The 26,963-nt window shown below is 35.5% G+C and overlaps 2 protein-coding genes across 11 annotated transcripts in view; one reads left to right on the top strand and one right to left on the bottom strand.

The window, feature by feature from the left end:
* Positions 1–7,039, top strand: part of RHOBTB3 (Rho related BTB domain containing 3) — an 86,205-nt gene extending 79,166 nt beyond the window's left edge. For 8 of the 10 annotated variants that reach the window (XM_039340441.1, XM_039340439.1, XM_039340437.1 and 5 more), the window contains 4 exons: positions 1,041–1,214; positions 1,906–2,072; positions 3,242–3,338; positions 4,219–7,039. In XM_039340441.1, coding sequence (XP_039196375.1) covers positions 1,041–1,214; positions 1,906–2,072; positions 3,242–3,338; positions 4,219–4,334 — 554 coding nt within the window. In that variant the 3' untranslated portion in view covers positions 4,335–7,039. The other 2 variants (XM_039340445.1, XM_039340446.1) reach the window with 2 other exon arrangements.
* An 8,947-nt stretch (positions 7,040–15,986) lies between these two features.
* Positions 15,987–22,267, bottom strand: GLRX (glutaredoxin). Its single transcript, XM_039340432.1, has 3 exons — positions 21,925–22,267; positions 17,938–18,050; positions 15,987–16,226 (listed from the first exon to the last, which is right to left on the bottom strand). Exons 1-2 carry the CDS (start codon positions 22,129–22,131, stop codon positions 17,940–17,942), a joined length of 318 nt encoding a protein of 105 aa, XP_039196366.1. The 5' UTR covers positions 22,132–22,267; the 3' UTR covers positions 15,987–16,226; positions 17,938–17,939.
* Between the last annotated feature and the right edge of the window lie 4,696 nt (positions 22,268–26,963).

Here is a 26,963-nt window from a genome sequence, read left to right as displayed (position 1 = left end):
AATTGGGAGTACTTTTATGGATATGCAAAATATTGTTCTGTTCTTGATGAATAAATGATGATAGCTCTTAAGTAGTCATTAGCGAGTACCATGCATGAATGTGCTTATAGATAAATACCTTGCCAGAATATATTGCTGCAGAATAACGCATTAAAAATAGGAAATGTTAAAAGGTATTTTTTCTTAACAGTAGATCAAATGTCTAAGTGCTTTTTGGCAGCTTCATTTTCAAAGAAATAGTCTGCTTTCCATTACACCTGCAAAATAAATGTCTTTCAGTCTATTCCTTTTAAAGAAAGAGGTAGAATTTGAGTTAGGCACTATTGCTGTGTTAATTAATGGGAACAGACATTTCCAAAGTCAATTTGTTTTTGCAATACAGTACAAATCTTGGATCTGAGACACTTGAACAGGAGCAGTATTATTTAGGAATGGATTTTGAACCATAGTATGATTTATTTTTAAGTATGTTTAGTAAAAAAAAATCCCACCAAATTGAATAAGAATCACTCAGTTAACATGTAGAAGATATTAATTTCATATATCTTAAAGGCAGGTGGAATAGATTCACAAATCAGAATATTTTATGCTAAACAGATGATGGATACAGATTCCATTAAATCTAAATTCTTATATTTATCTAGGACAAATTGAAACTTACAATATATGATTTCAGTGTTAATAAAACTATCCAAAATATATCCTTGAGATGTTTTAGAAATGTAATTCCCAGATTTCCCAGTCAGCATAGCATGGGGCTTGCTGGCTTGAAATTTGCAGTCCCAAAATAGCTGGAGTCTATGATATTTGGGAAGGCAATTATATACTACCATAAATTAAGTTTAACTATACATTTATTCTCGTTCTGAATTGAAGTGCGATGCTTTCCTTGAAATATTGATGCTTGAACAATCTTGTCGTTTATAAATATTTTGCAGCAGAAAAATTTATAATTAATTATTAATTATAAATTATTATTATTATTTCTTACCATGCCTGACTCACATGGTTTTGTTTTCATTCTATCTCTTTCCTTGTAGGTGCTACAGTACCAGCTCACAAAGCAGTCCTAGTGGCTCGCTGTGAAGTAATGGCTGCTATGTTTAGTGGCAGCTATATTGAATCAAACAGTTTCTTGGTTCCAGTTTATGGAATTTCCAAAGATACATTTCTATCTTTTTTAGAGTACCTATACACAGACTCCTGTTGTCCAGGTATGCAAATATTAAATTATAGTGGGCTTCATTTTAAATAGCATTAAATACTGTGATAGCCCAAAAAGGAATTTTGGACTGAAAGTCTTGGCTTTTCAGAGAGCTGCAAATATATTGATTTATCCATTTGGATATAAATAACTTGGAATGTTATGTTGGTATCTTTTATTAAATGATGGTAAAATATCTCAGCAAAATATTAACAACAGTAGTCAAAAACAGATGCTTTTTAAAGCTTGATTCTGTTTATTCTAAAATGAGATTCATAAAAGTCTGAATCAATATTAATTGAAATAAAATGGATTTAAATTTAGTTAATTCAGACAGCTAAAAGGCGTGTACATTGAATAAAATAGTTTTTATACAACCTGTTTTTACATCAAGAAAGACACTTTGTGTTTATTAATTTGCAAATGACTTGGATGTATGTTTTTGGATGTGAATAAGTGAAAGCAACATATTTAAACATGTATTGTGTTCATCCTTGGGGTAGCCATTTTGAAGGGATGGGATGAAGGTCTATTTTACAAATATCAACCTCAAGTGTTTTTACAATAGATTATATTTAGTGGCAGAGTGTTTTAAAAAACTAATTCTGAATCCGTAGTAAAGGGATTACAAAATAATACAATATTTAAACTGGTATATAATTATTACATCAATTTTAATCTGAGTTTGATATTTTAATCAGCCAGCATTCTGCAAGCCATGTCACTTTTAATATGTGCTGAGATGTACCAGGTTTCAAGGCTCCAGCACATCTGTGAACTTTATATAATTACACAACTTCAGAGCATGCCTAGTAGAGAATTAACATCTACAAGTCTGAGTGTTGTCAGCTTGCTTCAGAAAGCAAAGGTAAGTGCTCCCTGTTGATAATATTGTTTGTCTGCATCTTTTCTCTAGTTAGCAACTTAACAACCGTGTTACTAACTTAACAACTGCAGTGATTCACTTAACAAGTGTGACAAGAAAGGTTATAAAATGGGGCAAAATTCACTTAACAACTGTTTTGCTTAGCAACAGAAGTTTTGGGCTGAATTGTGGTCGTACGTTGAGGATTACCTGTATAAACTTGATTCCAAGGGTAAAGGATAGTTGAAAATATATTCCTTTTTCATTATTAACAAAGTGATTTGTGGAAAGATGTCAATACTAATATTAATTTGAAGTTCTTTTCATAATGCTACATTATTTCCCATGCAAATTACTGTCTTGTTTCTTCTATCACACGTACAGTGTGAACTGCTAATACTTTATCTGAATTAAGACAGCAACAACAGTTATCCACAAGTGACTTTTTGTCATGTATTCACTTATTCATTTTGCTTAACAATCTTGTCAGTGGAACTGAACTAAATCACTAAATGAGGAGTGGGTGTAGACTTTTCTCCAGTTTTAGGCAACTTTAAAAATATGAACCCGTTTCTTTAGATATTTACTGTAGTCACAAAATGCAGCATATGTAGACATAGATTGGTTATCCATTACGTTGAAAATGCTACAATCTAGCATAAATATTTTTATCAAGTATACATGATGCATCTTAAGTAATGAAGTTAATGATGGTGTACATTAGAAATATATACGGACAGTAAAAAATAAGATAAAGATTTCCCCTGTCCAGTTGTGTCTGACTCTAGAGGGCAGTGCTCATCTCCATTTCTTAGCGAGGGAGCCAGCATTATTCAAAGACATGTGGTCATGTGGCTGGCATGACTGTACACCAAAACACATGAAAAGCTGCTACCTTCCCACTGAAGGTATTTATATTTATATTTATCTACTCATATTTGCATGCTTTCAAACTGCTAAATAGCCAGGAGCGGGGAAAGAATAGGAGAGCATCCCATCACATAGTATTTGGGTCTCAAACCAAGTACATATTCTGGTCGACAGCCCAGTATCTTAACTGTTAAATCACCATTATCTTTCTACAAATTAAAGATTTGTTCTAGTTACTGTATTTGACCCAAACTCCTTGCTTTAGTACCAATACTCCTTTGTTTTTAAATCTTTTTTTCCAGTTTCATAACTCGGATTGTCTTTCAAATTGGCTGCTTCATTTTATTGCTTCTAATTACTTAATCTTCAGTCAGAAACCTGAGTTTGAAGATCTTTCAGGTGACAACTTGTTTTCTAAATAATTTGATGCTATTTAAAGAGACAAATTATGTTGTTTTCCATATCAAATAGATGTATAAATTGATATTCTTTTAGCAAGAGAGTAGGATTCTGTCTTGCCATCAATTTTAAATCAAGTGGAAACTGTCTTTCTACATTTAATTAAGTCCTAATCCTAAAGAAAGGAGGCTTGCTCTGCAAATACTGCATAGAAACAATTTCTTGGATACTTAAGATTTACAGATCTTTCCAAAACTGTCAAAGGTTGCAGGGGAGACTCCAAAAAGCTTGTGAAGTGGGAGAATGACTTGGAGGAATTAAAGAAACCCAGGCCTAAAACAATGGTCACTCATGCCCTAGACATCTCATGATTGGACTACTGCAACACATTCTTCATGGAGCTTCCCTTGAGACCATCTGGAAGCTACAGCTGGTTCAAAAGGCAGTGGCACAAGCAATATTGGACACTAATATAATAATAATAATAATAATAATAATAATTTATTAAATATGTATGCTGCCTGCCTCTCATGCCCATGCGTCATAGGTGGTACATGAACTGGTTACCAATCAGCTTCTGGGTGTAGTTCAAGGTGTTAGTCACTACCTATAAAAGCCCTTGATTATTTGCAGCATCACCTGTCTCAGATTGCTTTTATGCATCCCAATACCATCAGGCTCAGTGGGTGCACTCCAGGTCCCTTCTGTTAAATGTTGTCATCTTGTCAGACTGAGGAAGAATCAGTCGTACTTTGATAAGATAAACAACACAGATTTCTGGCTTATAAAGAAAAAAATCCTAGACTTAAAGAATTATTAGGCTGGATAAGCAGCCTTCTAGTACTAAAAAGATATACAATCATTTCCTTTTTTTCTTCAGTGGAAGAACGCAATTTCATAGAGATGCACAGATGGCCTTCTAGTATGTACCTGAGACAGCTTGCGGAATACAGGAACTACATTCATTCTCGGAAATGTCATTGTCTAATAATGTAAAAAATGATATTTATTTATGAACGATTGAAAGCTGTGCTTCATAAATCTTAAAAATGAAATTTGATATCTAGCTTAAAAGTTGCACTTGCTAATGAATAACTACTGTATTGTTTAAAAGCATGTGAAACATATTGTAACATATGCATTTACTAAGATGAATTTCAGTTGTATTGTTAGGTCTGATTCTATACTTTCAGGTTTTTTCGAAGAATATGTACTAATTTGAAATATTTGTTAGCCTATTATGTATCTAGGATTCCAGGAGCTTGAAGGAGAGATTCTGCATCCATTAGTCACTTTTTTTAGCTATTTCTTTTGAATATTTTAGTAAGTTATTTATGAGCTTTTAGAAATTTTATATTTTGTAAAAACACAGAGCTTGTAAAAAGAACATTCTATTTTGGAATTAAAAATGTACCTCCTCCCAATCTGCATCAAATTTCTAGAAAAAAAATCTTAGAAAATTATTTAACTCACTGAGGAATCTAGTATAGTGAAAGAGTCCAGTATGGTTTTTCTACATACTGTAAAACAAAATTAGATATGAAAAATATTTTGGTTTCTTTCCTGTATAATTGCATATATAGAAGTCTTTTCTTAATTTTTTTCTTGTGCAAAAATAACCCATTTACAATATTCGGACAATAACAATTTTAAATTCTTCTCATCAAGTAGATAATAATTTAACAATCATTTCACAATTTTGAAAAGAATATTATTCCTAAAAAGGTGTGTGTAAATTCAAGTAGTGGCCTCTGTGTATTTGTATTTATTTAATTCATCCCTGAAAGCTATGCTATAGTTTGTTTCCTACATTTAGTATGTGATAGGCCAAGGAAAAAGAAGGAAATACTAAATTTACTTATTCTGATCATACGGATCCCAGACTTTTTATGCTCTTGGGGCATAAGCACACAAATCCACTGATTTCTATAATTCCCTTTTCATTTCACTGGGGTTTGTAGTGCATGTCCACTTTTCCCAGACATATTTTATCCATTAAGGCATTCTTGTCAATTTTTCCAGATAGGTCTGCACTGATCTGGCCAGGTTTCTGAGAATTTCGTATATTCCTAAAAAGCAGGAAGTATCTCCCATTTTTGCGTAGGTGCACATTATTACTAAAATTGTAGTATTTTCTATCTTTACATGTGGTTAAGTGAATGTTTTACAACCCACATGGACCTGCAGAGACCTCCACATTGTATCCTCCATATGTACAAAGGTGGTATTAGCATGTTCCAATATTAATTGAAGCAACATTTGAATCAGGAACTATCTGACCCATAGCACACACTTTCAGAGACAATGCACTATTTTACCCACATATATTACAATGGCTCTTATAAATAATGTTTAATATAATGTTTTGTATTTTTTAAAAAATGCCAAGTAGAATACTACAAACTAATTTATTTCTACTAGTGGAATTTTTATTAAGGAAACTTAAAAACATTTTCAACATTTTTGTACGAGTGTATGTTCCATGAAAATAGATACATTAACATCAGTTTATAACCCGTTCCTTTGCTTTAATTAAAAAATGGTAATACAGTATATTTTTTTATAAATCAGTACAATAAAAATGAAAATTCCCATATAAAATGCCTATTTGTTAAGTAAGTGGGCACAGTATTGTGTACTAAAACCACAATAAATCACAAACAGATTTGATATTTAATTAGTGATTTTATCTAGACATAATTTTTCAAGTGACTCAAATATTTTAAGATTATGACTTAGTGTAAATGTTCCTTTTATCTGAAAGTTGATAAGTGTATACAAATAATTATGACTTACATTTCATCCTCAAAATATTAACATTCCAATGCAGTAAAGTGGACAAAGGTAATTATAGACGATAGTATGAAGCAGAAATATTAATTTTTCTGCAACTTAGAAAAATGAGAATGCTGTTAGAAACCTAGTGTATAGGGACAGAATGGGAAGCCACATATGGAGTACTTTGTGTTCATGAATTCTTACATAGATAGTAATACTGTATTGTTGAACATCTTTGAATTCATCTGCAGATATGCATAACTAGTAACTAGTAACCTGCAAATCCTTGGATGCCATGTTTTGCAAAATAGCTCATAAAAATGACAGCATTCATGTTTGTTCGGGATGCACATGCACTGCACTATAATCTCTTCTCAGATTATGACAGCTATACATAGTCCTTCAGATTCATAGGATTAAGTTGTATACTATATTTCTTAAACTTTTTAATGGACAGTTATGTCTATTGTGAAAGATAACCTGCAGTGGCTTCTACATTTCTGATAGCATTATATTTATTAATACCCAAGAACTGATAAATAGTAATCTATGGACATCATATACTGTATTGAATGCATTACTTTAAAATCTATTTTTATAAGAAAAGTTTTTCTATTTGCACACTGTTACTGTTTCTTAATGAATAAATGTCAATATCAAGTCAGCATGGAAGTTTATAGAGATGTAACCCTAAAATTGCAGTTAAAATGTTTGTTGAAATTTATCACATGAATGATTGTGGCTTTGCTGCAAAAAAGACCCCTTTATTTTGGCATGTGTTGGGTATGTAATAATTTTACAGGTTAACAGGTTCTTAAATTAACAATATTTAATTATGCTATTTAATTCCTTGTAATATGACATTTTTATTAAGTGCTTATTTCATGTGACGATCCATTAAAAACTGCAGTCCAAACACTTTTTAAGCTGTCTGTATTTGATTTGATCTTAGCATTTCAAGTAGAAAAGTTATCACACACGGTATGTGCTTATTTATAAGTATTTGATTGGCATGCAAAAGTGCAGATTTTGACTAGGAAGAGGTATGTCATAATGTGCAGAAAAGTGAATGCAGCACCTGGCTGGAAACAGACACAGAAATCTTTCTGAAACACTGTGCAGCCTTATATTTCCCTTTTTCAATGCCTTGAAGCCAGTGTTGATTCCTGATCACTGCCTGGACAAGTCCCTTCAGTAAGAGTTCAGAAGTAGCTTACCTTGGGCTAAAGGAGAAAGAGAGCTGTGTTTTTCTTAAAAAGTAAAATTCAGCCAATCCTGATATTGGTCTCAGTTAAAATGATTTAGGGATTTGGTGAACTATTCTGTCCAGTGATATTAAAAGACCTCAAAACTTGGACTTCCAGTTTGCCATTGCGGTGCTGGCGGATGCATGGAGATGAGCTCCAGCATCTGGTTTTATCCTGCTGAGGGACCCTGGAAAGGTCAAAAGTCGCCCTGTAAGGGCAATGAGCAAGGAGAGGACCCCCACTTGATTGCAGAAGGGCAACAGCTCTTCAAACCAATGGGGGAAAGACCGGCCATAGCAATATGGCTTGTCACTAAGCTGCTGACAGCTGAAGTCAAACTTACTACCAAGCACTTTGAAAGCAATGCAGATGAAACTGAGTGAGTTAGGTAAGTTATCTTCTCTTTACCCTAAGTACCTTCTCTTCCTGTAAAAGCTCTTTGAAGTATTTTCCCCCTGTGAGGAAAGAGGGAAGGGAATTTCTATCCCACCCTCTAAGAATGGCGGCGTCTGACTACCCAGGGGAATCAAAGCATTAAAAAGAACAATTTTAATCTAATTGGATTTATATGTTCCTGAAACTTGGGGACCAAAATTTTTCCTATTTTTACTGGAGACTCTTGTTTTTATTACAAAAAAGAAATAAAATTGGAAAAAATTAGAAAAATTCGGGACTTAAAAAAGCTTAAATGGCACCCGTGACATCTTGTGGTGAAGCTTGATATGGCAATTTGCTATTTCCTAAAAAGAGACTTGGGTCAAAGCCCAGACTTTCCTGACCTTGGCACTATCTGTAAGAGACTCAACTGTAAGAGAACAGCTGGGCAGTAAAATTGGCCTACTTGAACTGTGAATTTAAACCTTTGATGACTTTTGCTTAACAAACAACTTTTACTAGAAAGACTATTTACAAATACGTGAAAGAGATGGATGAAGACCAGGAAAATATTCTTTCCATGTTGAAAGCAATACATGAAATTATTTTTTCAGCTTGATAAAATGAGATCTAAAATAAAAGATCAAGATGCCAGCTTAGATGCAGAAAGCCAAATTTTGACTACAACCAAAGAATCAACAATGCAGACGATAACAGAAGAAGTGGAACAATCAAATATTAAGACAGAGGACTTAATTGACCAACAAGTACAGCTGATGGAAAATCCAGATAAGGAAGTGACAACACTGAAAATGGAAATGACTTTCTATATAAATCAGAAGAAATTTGAGGAGGAGGAAGAACAGATTGAATTGAAGACAAATATATCAAAGCAAACATGGGGGACTGGAATAACAGGGCAACAATTTAACGAATACAAATGGGCTAGTCCTTCCAGAAAACTGGCAATCAAATGGTCTCTTTTAATTCAAATAACATATATAAGAATAGAGGAAGATTTATTTGATGATCTAAAAGTGCTGATATGGAAGCCTAATTGGCAAAGGAAGAAAGCTAGAATAAGGTTGAAAAAATTGGGGTTTGATTCATTAGAGGGGATTTTATATTGTCAATTAGAGGGTTAAAGGGAGATGTTGAGATAAGGGGAATTTTGGTTATTAGATTTAAAATAGTTGGAAATCAGTTGAAAATAAGGATGCGATTTGTTTAATATTGAAAAATTAGGTCTAAAAGGGAAAAGAAAATTAATTATCATGAATATGTTTGATTTATTGATTAACCCAGGCAATATATATAATGATTTTGATTTATTAAAGGGGATATCATATTATTAAGTAGATGATTTAATATAGTAGGAAGTAGATAACTTTTAGGAAATAGAACAAGATTACATTTAAATAGATAAAATGTGTATTTTGGATATTATAGTTTGTTATGAAGTGAGATAAGAAAAATCTTGGTTACCCAAAGTCTGAAAATTATGGATATCAAAGGCTAAATTGGAATATTGATGAGAAATTAAAAATTATGTAAAATTAATAATAGGATATGGATTGTTTATGAAGATTGAATGTAATTAAGATATGTATATGCTAAAAATTTATTAATAAATGTAATAATGATGTTTTAATTGAGTTGATATAATTAGAAATGTATTAGCTTGAATATGAGATAATAAATGTTAAGGGAAAAAGAGAAGAAATATCTGATGTTGTAACCTGAGATTTGCACTAAAGATTTTGTTATTGAACTATTGATTAACCCAGTCACCACATTGCTTTTTAAATACTCAAATGTAAAATTGGAAAATTAATAAAATATTATAAAAAAGACCTCAAAACTTAATCATAAAGACAAACTTTCATTCAGTCAAACAAATAAGAGATGAAAAGGCTCACTAACCTGTAAGATGTAGAAGTAGTTCTTGACTTGTGACTGGTTGCGTGGCAGCCATTCAGAGTTCTGAAGGACAGCCCTGGGGGTACATCAAAGTTCTGACCTCCACTTCCTCCAAGGGTCATATGATCACACTTCAGCTTGTATTTATTGCAGTGTCCTGCGATCATGTGATGGTTTCCCCAAAACCAGCAATTGCAATTTTATTGAAAACTGGCCCATAGAAATGATTAAAGCATGCCACAAAAAAGCTCATAAAATTGGGTGGGTCAATGGTAATGACAGGCTTCATTACAGTTGTAACTCAATGACTACACCTGTATTGGAAAGGTAAATAGATCCTTTGTCACAATCTCTTCCCCCCCCCCTCCTTCCCTCTCTCGATGCCCTCTCATATCAGGGGCAAAAAAAACCACCCAAAGCTTTGGCAATAGTTAATTATAGCAGCTAAGTGGAAGAATTCAGTGCTTTTCTGGCATACAAAGATGGCTTCTTTCACAGGAGGGACCACTGTTGTATGCCAGAAAAAGCAGTCTTAATATCTGTGTGTGGGAGGGAGAACAAAGACATTGTGACCAAGGATACCAGTAATAGATTGGGTTGTGTTTTTTGTTTTTTGTTTGCAATAGATTCCAAATAAGTATTTCAACCTGTGCCACATTTGGGTGAACTACTTACTACCGGAATTGCTAATGACCAATATAAATGAGTGGACCCTTATTGAAGTGACTGTTGTTACTCATCTAATACATCTGAGACATATACTTTGAAAACCTGGAAAGAATTATGCAATAATTATTTTATTTTACAAACGGAGAACTAGTTTACCAAATTGCAGATCAGTCCATTATAGTTAGTAAATTTTATGTATGACATCTCTGTTAGAATTTAATTGCTATTTAGTGAAACAAAAGAGAGTGAAAAAGCAAGCAATTTTGTCAAAATGTTATGATATTTTCACAAAGCAATTCACAATTCATATTTTTCTATGCTCCCCAATAAATCCATAGACAACCCAAAGCACCCCACCAACACCTAACATCCAACAAAGGATTTAGATAATGAGATGAGGGTCTGAATGGAGATGTTTGCCTTTCTGTTCAGAAAACTCTACTGATGTTCCTAACCTGAGTCCAAGATTTTGTTTCTCATAGTGGCCAGCTAGGTTCCTCTGTTATGCTTGTAAATAGGAGATGGTGACATTCTTCTGTCTTATTTTTGCTTCTCCTACCCCCGGTATTTGAAAATATCCTGCCTCCAATCCAGAATAGTTACAATTTGACCCAGGTGAATTTATCTTTCCGTCTTTGAAAGCAATACAAGTGAGTGGCCATCCTCCTTGCAAAAATAAATACATAGATTCATTACATGTTAACTGAAGAAATACTTTATTTTGTTTATTCCCAGTCTTGGTTGGTCTTAACATCTTGCAAGAGAAAGAAAAGGTCTTATGTCACTGTACCTCAGTGATATTTTATGTACCTCAATCTTATCCTTACCCCCACGTTCTGTGTCTTTTAGCCAAAATAAAAAGGCTCAGACATTCTAAACTTTTCTTATAGGGAAGGTGTTCAGTTCTCCTGATCATTTTGTTTCCTTCTTCCACACTTTTCCAGCAATTCTACCCTTTTTCAAATGGTGTTTGAAAATCTATGTTGTTTGTTGACTGAAACAATAAGGTAACAATGGTAACATTTTATATTATTAATTGGTATATTCCCATGAGCAGTAAATAAGTATGCTCTAGCACAGGGGTCCCCAACCCCTTGTCCATGGCCTGGTACCAGGCCGCAGCATGCCAGCAACCGGTCCACACAAACAAGCAAAGCCCCATCCATGGGATGCAGACAGCACACAAAACCACGCACTCTCTGGTCCACGGAAAAACCTTTCTCCACGGAAACAGTCCCTGGTGCCCAAAAGGTTGGGGACCTCTGCTCTAGCAGTTTATGTTTAAATCATGCATTTACTTGTAAGGAAAGAACATAGCTGAGAAGCAGCTAAAAAACATGCATAGTTTTTTGTTGTTTAAAAATCCATTATTTTGTACACCAATCATGTTATATTAATACACGTATCTAATGACACCAGCTTCAAAAAGGAACTTGCTATTATACCACTTAGCAACACTTAAAAGAATGCCCTCTTCCTTTCAAAATAACATTTTTTTGAAAAATTAAACTTCATATATGCCTGAACTGTGACAAGAAAATATGCTTGTCAAGTAATAAAAAACCTTTCAACAGACTCATTTGACATTAATGCTTATTATTACTGTACTCAAAAATCCAAGCGGTCTCTGTCACTTTATGATCACACTCTGTAGAAATATAGAAACAATCTTCAAAATATGCCAGATTTATTTATTTTTTGGTAGCAGAGCACATAACTCAATAGATTAGAAACCCTACACAATTGTATGCAAAAGCAGGATCAGATTGTGTTTGATGATAGACAACAGAAATTGACATCATCTTTATATGCACAATCATATTACAAGTTTGAATGTATACTTCACTGTAGTTATTGAATCTGGGTTCTAAATATGTAAGGGAGAAGCTGTTACATATGAGAAGTTGTTACATAAGTAAAAATGAAATTTGAGAAGGATGATCTTCCTCTTCTTTACATCTTGGTGTGTTCATATAATTTTACATTTTCTGCAATGCAGAAATGTAATGCCTTTAAAAAAGCAACCCTTCAAACAAATGTATTGTGTATATATAGTTGAACATACTTTTTTTTTTTTTAAAAAAAAAGCACTAATGGTTAATTTTGCAATGGAAAGGGAAAGCAGAGTAAATCTTGTCAAAAAAACAATTTTAAAGATTTTCATTACGGCATCAGTTTAAGTTGTTTTTAACCATTTAGTCATGTCTGATTCTTGGTGACTTTATAGGCAAGTGCTCTCCATGCTATCTTGTTAAGCACAGCTTCTTTGAATTGTTGAATGTTCAACTTTGCATCAGATCTGATGTTATCAAGCCAGTGTGCTTGCTTGCTCCTTCTTCTTTGTCCACTAACCATTCCTAGCCTCATTGCCTTCTCCAATGAATTTGCACGCATAACGGCCAAAGTAAGTCAGATGTTGTCTTATGATAAAACCAGTAACGTGTCTGGTTTTATATGATCTATTAGTTACTCTGGCTGTCCATGGTATACACAGTAATTTACTCCAGCATTACAGTTCAAAGCTCAGTTTAAATTAGGAGTGTCAAACTCAATTTAATTGAGGGCTACATCAGCATTGCGGTTGCCCTCAGGAGGCCGGGTGGGTGTGGCCAGGGTGGGTGTGGCCTACTGGGTGGGTGTGAATGGAGTGGGTGTGGCCTACTGGGTGGGTGAGGCCAGCTCTACATCGTTTGCATCAAGGGTGCCTGTGGGGGCCTCGGCAGGAGTGGGACAGATCTGAGGGTCTCTGGCAGAAGGGGGTGGGATCAGGGCAAGTGCCAAGGCATGGTCCACTGGAGGAGCCTCACTGTTCCTCTCAGGCCATGCGGGGGGAGAGCTAAGACTGAATGCGTTTCAGCATAGATGGCCACCACAAAATTGTACATTGGCTCCCAGCTGGCCTGGGCCAGGGCCAAAGCAGCGGGGGCCGTTCCCTCACTGTTTCCAGGATGGCTTCGTGGCCACATGAAACCACTTCGCGGGCCGCATCCGGCCCCTGGGCCTTGTGTTTGACATGCCTGGTTTAAATAGTAACTGGTTTATCATTGCATTTAATTGTTCTTGGATTATAATTTTATAATCCATGATTTACTTAGACTCTCTGGATGGGTGCAAGATATAAATCTGGTAATAAATTTGAATGCACCTATTTTTTTTTTCAAATTAAGTTTTCAGAATTGAAGTCACCTCTATTAAAACATAGATGTACCACAGCCTTAGGAAACAAAGTTATGCCATAGGATTTATATGTCATGTATATGTCATTTACTAGAACTGGACAAAAAAAAAATCTGCTCCTCCTTCTCAACCTGACCAGAAATAATTTGCTTTAAAAATTCTTTTAAAGGGGACAAAAATCAGAAATTCTCATGATTGGAATGGTTTGTTCTCACACTTATTTAGTCAAGAACTGCATGCTAGTCAATGTGCAATAATTGTTCCAGGATCTGCCCTTTATCTGGCTTCCTGGACTTTATTAAATTCTACAGGATATGATTGTAAGGAAATCCCCCGTCTGTTGTACTTTGCCTGAAAAATGACTGGAGAACTTCTTCTTAATTACTTCTTCTTAAGCATTTCTTCTTAATTTCTTCTGAGCAATTATTAACTCAAAATCTACTCAAAGAATGTAAAAAAGACATTTTTGTCTTAATTTATTGATAGTTGTATCATCTCAGGGGTCTCTCAGGATTATAGGAAGGAACAGAACAGCTACCAGATGCTCAACCTTCATTAGCTGTAAACAGTCTACCAGAGGGCAATCAGTCTAGGACATACTTAATAATACTAATACTAATACTACTAATAATAATGATGATGATGATGATGATCATGTTGAAAGGGACTTTGGAGGTCATCTAGTCCAATACCCTGCTTAGGCAGAAAACCCTATACTATTTCAGACAAATGGCTGTCCAATCTGTTCTTAAAGACTTCCAGTGTTGGAGCAGTCACGGCTTCTGGAAGCAGGTTGTTCCACTGATTAATTGTTCTAACTGTTAGGAAGTTTCTCCTTAGTTCTAAGTTGCTTCTGTCTTTGGTTAGTTTCCATCCATTGCTTCTTGTCTTGCCTTCAGGCGCTTTGGAAAATAGCTTGACTTCTTTGTGGCAGCCCCTGAGAGATTGGAACACTGCTGTCATGTCCTCTCTCGTCCTTCTCTTCATTAAACTAGACATACCAATTCCAGCAACCGTTCCTTGTACGTTTTAGCCTCCAGTCCCTTAATCATCTTTATTGCTCTTCTCTGTACTCTTTCTAGAATCTCAACATCTTTTTTACATCATGGTGACCAAAACTGGATGCAGTATTCCAAGTGTGACCTTACCAAGGCATTGTAAAGTGGTATTAATATTTCACGTGATCTTGATTCTATCCCTCTATTAATGCAACCTAGCACTGTGTTGGCTTTTTTGGCAGCTGAAGCACACTATTGGCTCATATTTAAGTGATTGTCCACTAGGACTCCGAGATCCCTCTCACAGTTACTACTATTGAGCAAGGTACCTCCTAAACTATACCTGTGCATTGGTTTTTCTTGCCTAAATGTAGAACCTTACATTTTTCACCATTGAATTTCATTCTGTTAGATAGTGTCCAATGTTCAAGTCTGTCAAGATCCTTCTGTATCTTAAGCCTGTCTTCTGGAGTGTTGGCTATTCCTGCCAGCTTGGTGTCGTCTGCAAATATGATGAGTTCCCCATCCATTCCTCATCCAAATCATTGATGAAGATGTTGAAGAGCATGGGGCCCAGAACAGAATCCTGGGGCACCCGTCTACTCACTTCCCTTCATGTAGATGCAGTACCATTGAGGAGCACACACTGAGCACAGCCAGTCAGCCAGCTACGAATCCATCTGGTGATGATGCTGTCTAACCCACATTTTTCTACCTTATCTAGTTGTGATCTACTTTATCAAATGCCTTACTGAAGTCCACATAAATTATATCCACAGCATTCCTCTGGTCCACTAATTTTGTCACTTGGTCAAAGAATGCATTAAGATTTGTCTGGCATGATCTGTTTTTGACAAACCCATGTTGGCTTTTGGTAATGAGTTTGCTTGCCTGTAGATGTTCGCTGATTTGTTATTTGATTATTTTTTCCAGAATCTTCCCAGGTATTGAGGTCATGCTGATAGGTTTGTAATTTCCTGGATCCATTTCCCCCCCCCCTTTTTTGAAGATGGGAACTACATCAGCTCTTTTCCAGTCCTCCAGTAGTTCTCCAATGCTCTATGCTCATTGTATGTTTTTGCTCATTGTTGACTTCTTAGAAGGTGGCCAGCTAATATCATAAGTGGTCACAAAATCATTGTCCTTTATGTGCCATGCACGTTGGCTGAACCAGAGACAGATAATCTGCATCATAACATTGAAGAATTATATGGGATCTGATTTACAGGAGGAGCTATCAGAGCTTGGAGTAAGGTCAAGATGACTCTTCAATAAGGGATAAAAAGTGGAGAGAGAAAAAATTTTGCAGGGATTCAAAGAGAGCTATAAATGACAGGCATAATTACAAAAAAAGAGAGAAAGCACAAAAAGTCACATGTCTGGACAGCTACATAAATTGAAATGATTAACAGAATGGTGAACTCACCCAGAGAGAGTAGAAGTAAATCAATTGCTCAATAAAACAATAAAAGAAACAAATATTCTTTTTGTGATCCATTGTGGTCATGAGTACTTTATTAGCAGAGAAACTGTCATACTAACAGGTATAAAAGGAGAGTAAAGTTGTGTCTTAGAAGCCAGAGAGTAACCAACACTTTTTTTTTTGTATTGCCTCCTTTCAGAAATATACAATGGGTGAAGACAAGAGGGAACAGGCAACTAATCTAATCCCAAATGCTGTAGGTGCAGCTTCAGGGTAATTCCATCCTGTAGTTATTGTTGGTCTGAAAGTTAAAGAAAACAAGTTAAAGAGTTTCCACAAAAAGGAAAATGAGCAAATTAAAAAAAAAAAGAGCTGAATGTTAAAAGAAAGCACTGATGTTAAGAAACACTGATACAACTTAGTTGTTATTAAAGTATTTTTTTAGTCTGCTATTTAGTTAAAGATTGCCAAAACAGTTTATGGGTTAATGAAGACAAGGTAATAATTGCTTTTTAGTTTGCAGTCAGAAAAGTCACAATACAAAAAGGAAAAAGGAGAAAAGGTAAATGCTTAATATACTTATGTTAAACTACTGAGATAAATGGGTGACTCATAGATTAATTTTTTCCTTAATTTCTAAGGTAACATCTGTTATGTTTTGTGAACTGAACTTGGTAATTTTGTATGTACCTGGTGCATGTTTCACCAAATATATGTATTTTTGTTTGCAAGTTCCTAATTTTGCCAGCAAATTTTGTTTATACTACAGATTTTTAACCAAATAATATGAGAAGAGTCTCAACAAAAATGCCTAAATTTAGTTGACAAAGTACTTGTGAAATGTGGAAAATGGAGATTACCCAATTTTAATATTTATTAGAAAATGCAAAATTAGGCACTTCTCACATTCTGCACTGAACGTAAACAATAATTTCTTAATCCTGATTCAGAAGTTCTTGTTTGGTTTTAAGGAACAGTCTGGCAGTATGATTGTTCTTCCTGTTTTAACTCTCCTTGTGGATGTACTTGATATTTGTCTGCTTTTTATAACTCTCACTGGAAATTATAAATTTTGGGTGAAAGTATAACTCAAAACTGGAGCAAAGGTCTACCAATTTTCATCTCAGGGACACAACTTCTCTTTGCTAATACTAGAAAATTGCAAATATTTCAACCATATTTAATATTTTAAAGGCTTGGGACTTTCACTGCCCAGCTTAAAATAGTGAATCTCACTATGAATTAGGCAAACACTTCTAATTGCTGTAGTGATTTAGGAGACAAAATAGATGCCTCGGTCTCTGCAAGACCTAGAGCTCCTGTGTTGCTAGCTTAATATCCAAACCTCTCTCAAATGAAGAGAGAGACAGAAGAAACTGAAAAGGTCAACCTTTGCCAGTTCAGTGATGTCATGACATCAAACATGGCTTCTGCAAGATGGAAGGAGAAACAGTGGCCTCTTTGTTGAAAAAGTTGCATAGCCCTGCTCTACAGGAAGCCAGGAACTACATGTTTCTGTAGAATACTCAAAGTTAGTGTCAACATCCAATTCAAGATATTGGCAGTTATGTGCCTCTTTGTTTCAACTTGCCAGTTAGTTCAGTTAGCCTACTGTCATCTTAATGTCCCCATAAATCTTATTGGCAAGGAGTAATGGAAGTATCAGGCTAACATATCTGAAAGGTATTGCATTGATGCCAATTGAAGAATTCCAAGAAAGGGCAAAAGCAGGGTAGTAAAAAAAAAGTACCTATGCTAATCACGGACTAATCATGTTTTTAATAGTAAGGTATGTACTAATCAAGGCAACTCAGCCTTTATCCAACTGCTTGAGTATAGTTCTGTGGATTAAGTTATCTGCAGGAGCAGCCACTACCATGCTGCTTATTTGTACATGGGGACTTTGCAAATTCTTATAAGAAAAAAGCTTCTCTCAGATGTTAATTTTCTTGAAGGGAATCTTGATTTCCTCTATCCCACTATTTTAATTGGAAATACACCTAGATGCTCACCTTCACAGTGCCCCAATCTTCTTTAACATGGTGGAAAGTTCTCCACTATCGTTTAAAGCATCTAGATCTGTAAAACCACCAATACATGATTTTCCAATAAAAATTCGAGGAACCTAAAAAGCAAGCATAACATTAATCAGAAGACAAAATCTCTTCAGACTTCTGAAACAGGAACTTTGAATATTGCTGTTAGAGTAACAAATGATAAGATACGAAAAAAAGAATAGGCTAGAAGCTATGTCATTAGCTATGAGTAAAAGGCATGCCAATAAAATAAAGCCTAGACATTTTATTATTATTTATTTGGCACTGTCCACCCCAATAGCCTCTGGGCAGCTTATAAAATCTAAAAAAAAAAAAAAAAATAAACAGTAAGAACATTAAGAACATAAAAACAACAAACAAAAATCAACCACCATAATAATAAGTAAATTTCTCATCACTTGGGGCCTGAATGTCCCAGATCATAATCCATTCCGTGGCCAGTTATTTTACTCTTCATATAGTTGTGAAGAACATTCAGGCCATTTTTTTCTTTCCTATGTTCCACTCCAAGCATTCAAGCTAGAAAACCTGCTGGTATAGCTCTAGCTGGAGGTGACAAAAAAGTTTACAAGACTTTGTGGGTCAGATGGACCAGACAGATGAGTAGCTGGTTTCCTGTCTCTGATATATGCCAGAAAGCATTCAGTGTAATAATGGAAGGAAATGGGACATGGAGAACCCAACACAGATTAACTCTGCTTGCTCAGAACTCTTAGAATTACATATAGCTGTGTCTGCATCAACTTCATATTTTTCAGTTTAGTAATTCTCTAAAAATGCTACAATTCCTATAATTCCCAGTCAATATGGCATTGTTGAGATTATAGGGGCTACAATTCACCATATTTAGAAGGAGTTCAAGTGAAAGAGTCTATATATTTTGTTTTACTAATATATTTTAAGTTGGGTTGAAAAACTCCAAAATAAATATTTTGCAATGGAGATAAAAGGCAGACAAGTCGATCCACTACTACAACAGTCAGTCTGTCATAAGACCTAAGATTCATCATTCAAATTTTATTGATAGATTTTCATCCTGTCTTTATTATTTTAAAAGTAACACAAGGTAGCAAACATACTCAAAACTCCTTTCTCCTCCAATTTTTCTCTGTGAGTTGGTTTGGGTTGAGAGACAGTGACTTGAAGTCAGGACTAGAACTCACAGTCTCCTGGATTCTAGACTACCACCTTAATCATTACACCAAATGGACCCTCAAATTCTGTGCTAAAGAAGATATACCTGCTCACTGTGAAACATCTTTGTTGCCCGACTAGAATAATTATGCAAGATGTCAAAACATTGTGAAATCAGTTTACAAAAGCCAAACAACAGAGCAAGAAGGAAATGAGCCATGCTTTTGGAAGGCATTGATTTTGTGACTCTGCTCCATTTAACCAGCATCAGTTTTTTTACATTCATGACATTCTATTTTGTGGTACAAATTGTTGATTTTAAATAAACTTGTGTTCTTAGAAATATATGGGTTCCCCACAGTGCTTTTTTTGTAAGGTGCTGGAACTCACACATGTCATACAACCTGACTTGCCTACCCTACAAGGTTCCATCCAAAAAAGGTGCCGGAACTCCATTCTGTGCGTTCTATAACCAAAAAAGCCCTGGTTCCCCACAGTAAAGGCAAAACAGAATAAAGTTCAGAATTACCATAAATTGCCAAAGATGCTTCCATTTCTATAAGGCTTTCAGGAGATGCCCAGTGGATCTATTTTCACTCACACTGCTTCTATGCCTTTTACATGGAGTAATTTATTAAGTAAAACTAGTTTCTTTCACTCTACTCCTCTTTCTTGGGACAAGCAAAGGGAAGAGATACTTCAACATTAAGCAAGAGTAAAAAAGATATCAAGTTGGTTTCACATTCGTTGCTTGGGGCTATTCTCAGGAGGACAGAAATTTCCCTGGCCTATTTATCATGTGTTCTGAAGGCTGAGAAATTTATTTGGCCCTTGCTTTGCACATAAAGAAACGTTTTAGTTACATAGCTGTAAACAAGAAGTAGGAATCCAGCTTTTTGTTTTCTCTGCTGCAATATGAAATAAATTTATATGGAACCTCATCCTTATATAGTACAAAGCTTATGTGCAATGCAGCTAGTTCGGAACTCTTATATGATATTTTCCTTTAAAGTATGCCTGCTGTGTGAGAGTATTTCAAATTCTCTATTTTGCTGCATACTGCTCATGGTTAAGTTGTAGAATTCCAAGATTATGGAGTGATCACACTATATTTTCCACAAAGAAACAAAACCCTATTTTCTCAAAGATTTCTCAACTGTTCTAAATAATGTGCACCATGACTAGAAAAAAGTAACTCAATTTTCCCTCCCCAAATGATACTTGCACTTACTCAGTGATATCTGAATGTACCTCAACCTTCATCAGTGTAGCATACAGTAGACAACTCCTAGAATAACCACTAAGAAAGTTGGGTATGTATGTATGTGTGCAAAAGTTAAAATCAATATATTAGTTTATACACTACTAAAACTCTGTTTGTAACCTTCAACTAGACAAATCCGTGTATCATAGTGCAACAATTTTCGAATCAACATAGCACAAATGGGCTGACTTAAAGAATGCATCCAAAACCCACTACTACCATATGACTGAAATTTGGCAAAGTTGCTGCTACTTCAGCACCCCTGCTTCTCCCGACTACTTTTCCAAAAGCCCCATAGACTACACAGTGTAAGGGAAGATGAGAGGGGTATATCCTCTTTTCTGCCCCCCTCTCTGCCTGCTGTGGAATTGGTATGATCCAAAAGGCAAAAATGGTTAACTGCTTTGGAATTGAGACCAAAATTTGAAATCTCTGGTGGACAGTGAGGGAAGGACAAGGCAGTGATTTGGATGCTGCTGGCAAGGTAAGGCTGACTGGGGGATGCTATCAGTCAATGGGTGAGCCTCTTTCTCCCTGGAGGGATGGGGAGTAGGGATGCAGTTGTTCTTATAGTCCTCAGTCCTTTTGTTTCTCCCCAAGAAAGAGGCAGGAAATTCCACAGGTTAACAAAGGAGGAAGAGGAGGAGGTGGTGGAGGAGGTGGTGGTGGAGGAAGAGGAGGAGGAGGAATGATTTCTGACATTCTCTGCCAGCTTCCCACAAGCAACCTTAATTGGGAAGCCAGCAGGAAGTCAGAAATTCATCCCTTTCCCACTGTTTTCTCCCCCTGCCCGTGGTCATTTGGTTTATCTCTGAAAGAATGATCCAATGGCTCATGAGTTGTCTAGTCATTTATATTCCTGTAACTTCAAAAGGACATTGCAAAGATAGATCCAGAAATTAAAATTTTACCCTCCCAGTCTAAGATACCAGGTAAGGATGTTGCAAAGACAGAAGGGAGCAGTGCCTTGAGCACCACACATTCTGAGCAGGAGCCAGATGAAGAAGTAAGCTATATTTAGATGCAAAGAGCACGTAACTCACTTCACCCTTTTGTTAGATTATGAACAACCTATATTACTGTTCAATAGCTGTAAGAGCTCAGTATTGCTTCCCTTTGCAATCACAAATTTTATTTCAGGATTAAGTTCCTATCTCACTAAACCTAAACCATGCTTTACAAACAACAGACACTGGGTTGATTCATAACACTAAACTAGCTCCAAATAAACCCCATTTGTATGTGGGAATGCAGCCCAAAACCCATTGTATCCACCTACATAATGTGATCCAGACACAAATCCTATAGCTGGTGACTTTGTTGCAGATAATTAGTCAGCTATTTCCTCACCCACATTTCAGTTTGTTGGAAAAGCAATATTGTACCAACAGTTCAACTGTTAAAAAAGCATATTATGTGGGTTATATTATTGGAAAATAGCCACATGAAAACACAGATCTTTTCCTTATATACTCAAAAGGCAAAACACATAATCTCACTCTTAGATATGTTTCTCTTTCACTCTGTTTTTAAAGGAAACTCACCGTTCGGGCACCTGTTAACTGCATAAGATAGTCTTGAATGGCATCCATATTCTTTTGGCTTGTGAGATCAATATATTCCAAGTGCCCAGGCTTGATATTAATTTGTTTCAGAAGATCTAGCGCACTGTGACAGAAAGTACAGCCGCTCTTTCCAAATACAACCACTTTATCAGATGCAATATGACTAACCACAAATTGCTGAGCCATCCTAAACTTCTTAGTAGCTCCCAACAAGGGCCCAATTCTAAAGCTGAGAGAAGTGAAAACACAAAGCAAAAAAGCAAAAGCTCAGTTGCACTTCAGAAGTCAGGTTATATGAGTTCCAAGCCTCCTTCTTCCTTTGAGAGCCAACATCCTGTAGGAGGAGTTGCTTCTCTTCCATTTCTTATTGTTAAAGAGATACACACAATGATTGCTTAGTCTTTGAACTATTGCTTAGTAGAAACATGTAGGTTCTTCCCACTCAGGGTGTGAAATGATTTGGTAACCAAGTTTTAACAAATTTCACAGTTAACTACTGCTGGCTGTGTTGCTTTTTTATTGTTAAGACAGACTCTGTTATAGCAATCAGCAGTTACTCACCAGGATGGAAGTTTGACAGGGTGATCTAATTGTATAATCTAACCATGCATAACTGCATAGGGAACTTACTGGAAGGGTGGAATATTAGTTTGTCCAATAAATACAATTGAAGATATACAATGAAACCCTGCCCCTTTACCTTAATGCATTTGTTTGGCTATTACAAACTAATACAGCTAATACTATACTAATTGGAATTGCTAATATGTTTTTAATACTTGGTGGATTACACTTAAAGTAGGAATGAGAAATTTTGATGACCAGCTTAATATTTGAAGAAGGGAATAATGATTGCAGTGGGCAGAGCACTAAGATAAAAGAGTGGGCCAACCAGGATAAAGTACTTTGAAGGTAGGATATTTGTTTTTCAACTATGTGAAGATTTACACTGCAGGAAGTTGCAGTTTTCATAGTGGGAAGTTTTTAGCAATTACACCTGAGAGGTGCAGTCAGAGGAGTTGCAGAGGTTTTTTTGGGGGGAAATCTTTAAGACTTTTATTAGCCCTTATTTTAAACACAAGCTCTGAGCAAACAATCCCATTAACTATACCAGTGATGGCGAACCTTTTAGAGTGCCCAAACTGAAACCCAAAATCCACTTATGTATCATTGGGTGCTGGGTGGGTGCGGCCCATTGGGTCGGTGTGGCTGTGGTGGTAAGGGCAGACTGGGTGGCACTAAAAAGTTCAATCAATCAATTCCAATTTTGCAAGTTCTTTTTTTTTCCCTGCAAGAAGTTGAAATTGATTGATTGATTTTTTTTTTCCACACGGCGGCGGAGGACTAAAGCGAAAAGGTTTTATAAAACCCAGCTGAAGGCCTAGGACTAGGCGACAGTATGTGTGCCCATATAGAGGGCTCTGCGTGCCACCTGTGGCACCCGTGCCATAGGTTCACCACCACGGAACTATACTGTAGTTTATCTGTTAAATAAACATGGGCTAGATTGCTAGATTGTAAGTACTCATTTGGTGTGATGTTACAGTTTGATTCCTGGGAAGAGATATAGCCTATCTGCCCATTACGGATACAGATTTATGACATTTGTGGAAGAATACAGTGGATTATTTGACTACAGTTCCACAGTGGCTGCTCTATTGGCACGGGATGCTGAACTATAAACATTTAACCTAGAATGTTGTATAAAGTCAGGAATCGTGGAATTGTGCTTAGTTATGACTGACTATATTGTCTAAGCTGGGGTACCATTGGGGCAATTGAGAAATCACAATTAATTTAATGTTATGCAAACACAATCATGGAAAAATACATCTGCATTGAGTCTCTTCTACTGATCAAACAAATTATAATAGGCAATCCAAGGTAATTGAAGAGCAATACATGATCATAGGATTACTTCTAAGAAGAAAAACCAATAGGAAGAACACTATAATCTTAATTTTAAACAGGTGACTTATTTTTATTCCAGTTTTGCATATTGCAAAATTCTAGAAATTCTAGGCAATTCACAGCTAAACAAACATGAGAATAACGACTTGATTGTCACAATAAAAATAGGATAAAAAGCAAGTTAAAAGGCAACATCCCACAATGTTGAAGTGAAATGGGAAATATTAGATTAGTTTGAGAACAGTGACAGATCAAAATGTATGGTGTATATCACCCATAAAATACATTCCCCATCAATAAGCAGTTTGGAAGTAGAGATAAACATAGAGCTTAATAAATGAAATTTGATTTCATCATATCAGAATTGGTAGTAGAATCAACCTACAATACATTCTCTTTTAAATTGAATATAGCTGTTGTGAAACTTTTTGTGAGCAAAAGTAGTAGTCTGATTTAGAAAATATACACATCTATGACTATGACTACTTAGATTATAAATTAAGGAGGTTCTAATTTATTGCTCATCCACCCAAATGTACAATTGCAATTTACTATATTTGCAGGCAACTACCTGTTTACCTGGTCCCTTTTGGGAAAATCCTGATCAGAAGAGAGGCTATTGGACTGTTACAAAGAATTTGCTCCACATCTGGAGGATCAAATCTTTTGCATTCATTCAGAAGGAAAGACTAGCTAAATAAACAGCTAGCTGCTCCTGGAAATTTCCTCCCAGGCTGATTCAAGTGTGAGAGGAAATGGAATACTCTCCCTTGGTAGGCTAAGCTTTTTTTTTTTTTTTTTTTCCTATTTGGCTCCTGGTCAGAAATTATTTAAGGCAAATGTCACGGTTTCAGTTTTCAGTGCTAGATATACACATTTTCCTTTTTCAGACTTCAGTTGTTCCTCGGTCTCAGGATTAGAATCAAATGAGGTTGAGAGCAACAGAGAATATGTTGGTCCAACCTCCTTCTGTTGGCAGCTACAGAGCTTTCTTTGTGATAGAAGGATATTTTCTGCAGTGGAAATAATTTATTCACGGAGTTTCTCCACTTAATTTAGATCTGAAAATTCATGTTTCATCTGCAAATGAAATGCAAGCTTAGCAGATTTGGACAATAAGTCCAGGTTAGCAAGTAGTTTTCAAAAGTTTGATGCAACTTCCTGAGAGCTCCAAAAGTTGCAATATTGTACAGGTAGTCTTCAACTTACGACCACAACTGAACCCAAAATTTCTGTTGCTAAGCTAAACATTTGTTAACTGGATTTTGCCCCACTTTATGACCTTTCTTGCCACAGTTGCTAAGTGAATCACTGCAGTTGTTAAATTAAAAACATGGTTGTTAAGTGAATTGGTCTTCTCTATTGACTTTGCTTGTAAGAAGGTTGCAAAAGGTAATCACATGACCCTGGGTCACTGCAATTATCATAAATACAAGTCAGTTGCCAAGCCTCTGAATTTTGATCACATGACCATGGTGCAATGGTTGTGGAAAAACAGTCATAAGTCACTTTTTTTAGTGCTGTGGTAACTTTGAACGGTCATTAAATGTAAGTCGAGGACTATCTGTAATATGTACATATTGCACATATTGTACTAGTACATATTGTAATATGTAATTTGTAAATTGTATTTTGTTATATGACAGATAAGGGAAATGATGAAATGCATATAATTGTGCGTTAGCATATTTAATTTGGTTAAATAGAAATGAGAATGCAATTGCCATTAATTTTTCTCCTTGCCCTACTTTTTGAGTGTGGCTTGAGACATTCAGCTCTTAGGCTAATGTAGATATCAATAGGGCACTACCTTGCCTTTTGAGAAAGAATCATGCAGAGTTAAACAATGTGTATATTATGTTTCAGGCCATATAGCAGTTTTCTAAAATTTTAATAATTGATAGGCGAGTAAGACCTTTAGATAATATAATATAAATAAAGGAAGCTTGAGCTGTGGAAGCATACATCTGAAAGTTTGTTGTCCCCTAGATCAAAGTTTAAAAAGATAACAAAATTGCCATATCACAATATCTGGTTTATTCCTTATAGAAGCTCCACTCCCACAACATAAGGCAGTACTGATTAGCACAAGGAATCATCGCATACAAAGCATATTCATCCCCAACCTATGTTATCAGTGCCAAAACAGATACTTACAATAAAACATAAATGAAAGTGAGTCACCACGAAAATGAGATGTCTGAGGAAAGAAGAGATAAAATCAGAAATGAGATCATAAGAGAAAAAATTGGCATAGAAACAATTTTAAACTACATACAAAACCAGAAAATAAAGTGGTTTGCTCACCTGGAGAGAATGCCATGGGATTCCATACCATACAAGACATATACAAAAAAGAGGAGAATGTCAAAGAATGCTGGCAGACCCAGAAGAAGATGGAGAGACAAAGTGTGTCCACACTATAACAGCACCAAATAACAATGGTTGAGGCTGCCCAGAAGAGCAAGAACCAGAATTTTGTATCTCCCGCAACACGTGAAGTGGTAAAAGAGGGAATAAAGGAGTTCCTTTTAGGATTTATAGCCTGTATCAGAAAATTATAATATTATGGTTCAATATTATTTTTATGGGTAAAAAATAATTATTTTTCAGGCTTTATTAATAATTAGTGCAATCTTGCTTTTGACTACCTTTCCCAGATGAAAATAAACTTTGGACTTTTCTATTAGTCTATTAATTTCTTTAGAGGTTAATGAGAATTCATGATGGGTAAAACTGGAGTTGTTGCAAAACATGCTGGTTTTGCTCAACAAGAACATTAGTAAATATGAAAACATTAGGATTTGCTTGAACGTGAGTAAAATTTTCATGATTGCAGAATCTTGAGGACCAGAGTGTCTTGACTTGTGTGCTAGAAAGTTTAATCTTTTCCTGAAGATCCTTTTGAGGTCCAATGTTCATGTTTTAAAAACTATTAAAGAAGCTTGGCTTGTATGTGACTTTTGAAAAAGACCATTTTCTTAGCCTTTGCTTTTAAACTGACATTTTTTTCTTTTTAATATATTAATAAAGCAAATATCTTCCAGGAGGGGGACAAATGGATCCGATACCACTTTCTTTTTCCCTCAGAAAGTTCTGGGTAACAT

The sequence above is a fragment of the Crotalus tigris genome, unplaced genomic scaffold (assembly GCF_016545835.1).
Source record: "Crotalus tigris isolate CLP2741 ecotype Arizona unplaced genomic scaffold, ASM1654583v1 scf7180000017744.3724543626:3957646, whole genome shotgun sequence".
NCBI classification, from domain to species: Eukaryota; Metazoa; Chordata; class Lepidosauria; order Squamata; family Viperidae; genus Crotalus; species Crotalus tigris.
The sequence above is the reverse complement of the archived record's forward strand: the minus strand, read 5'-3'. Positions and strand labels throughout refer to the sequence as shown.

Coding starts and splice junctions, on each gene's coding strand:
- GLRX (XM_039340432.1), bottom strand. CDS start 22,131: ATGGCTCAGCAATTTGTGGTTAGTCATATTGCATCTGATAAAGTGGTT. Junction 18,051..21,924: donor AGTTAACAGGTGCCCGAACG/GTGAGTTTCCTT, acceptor CTTGCTTTTTAG/GTTCCTCGAATTTTTATTGG.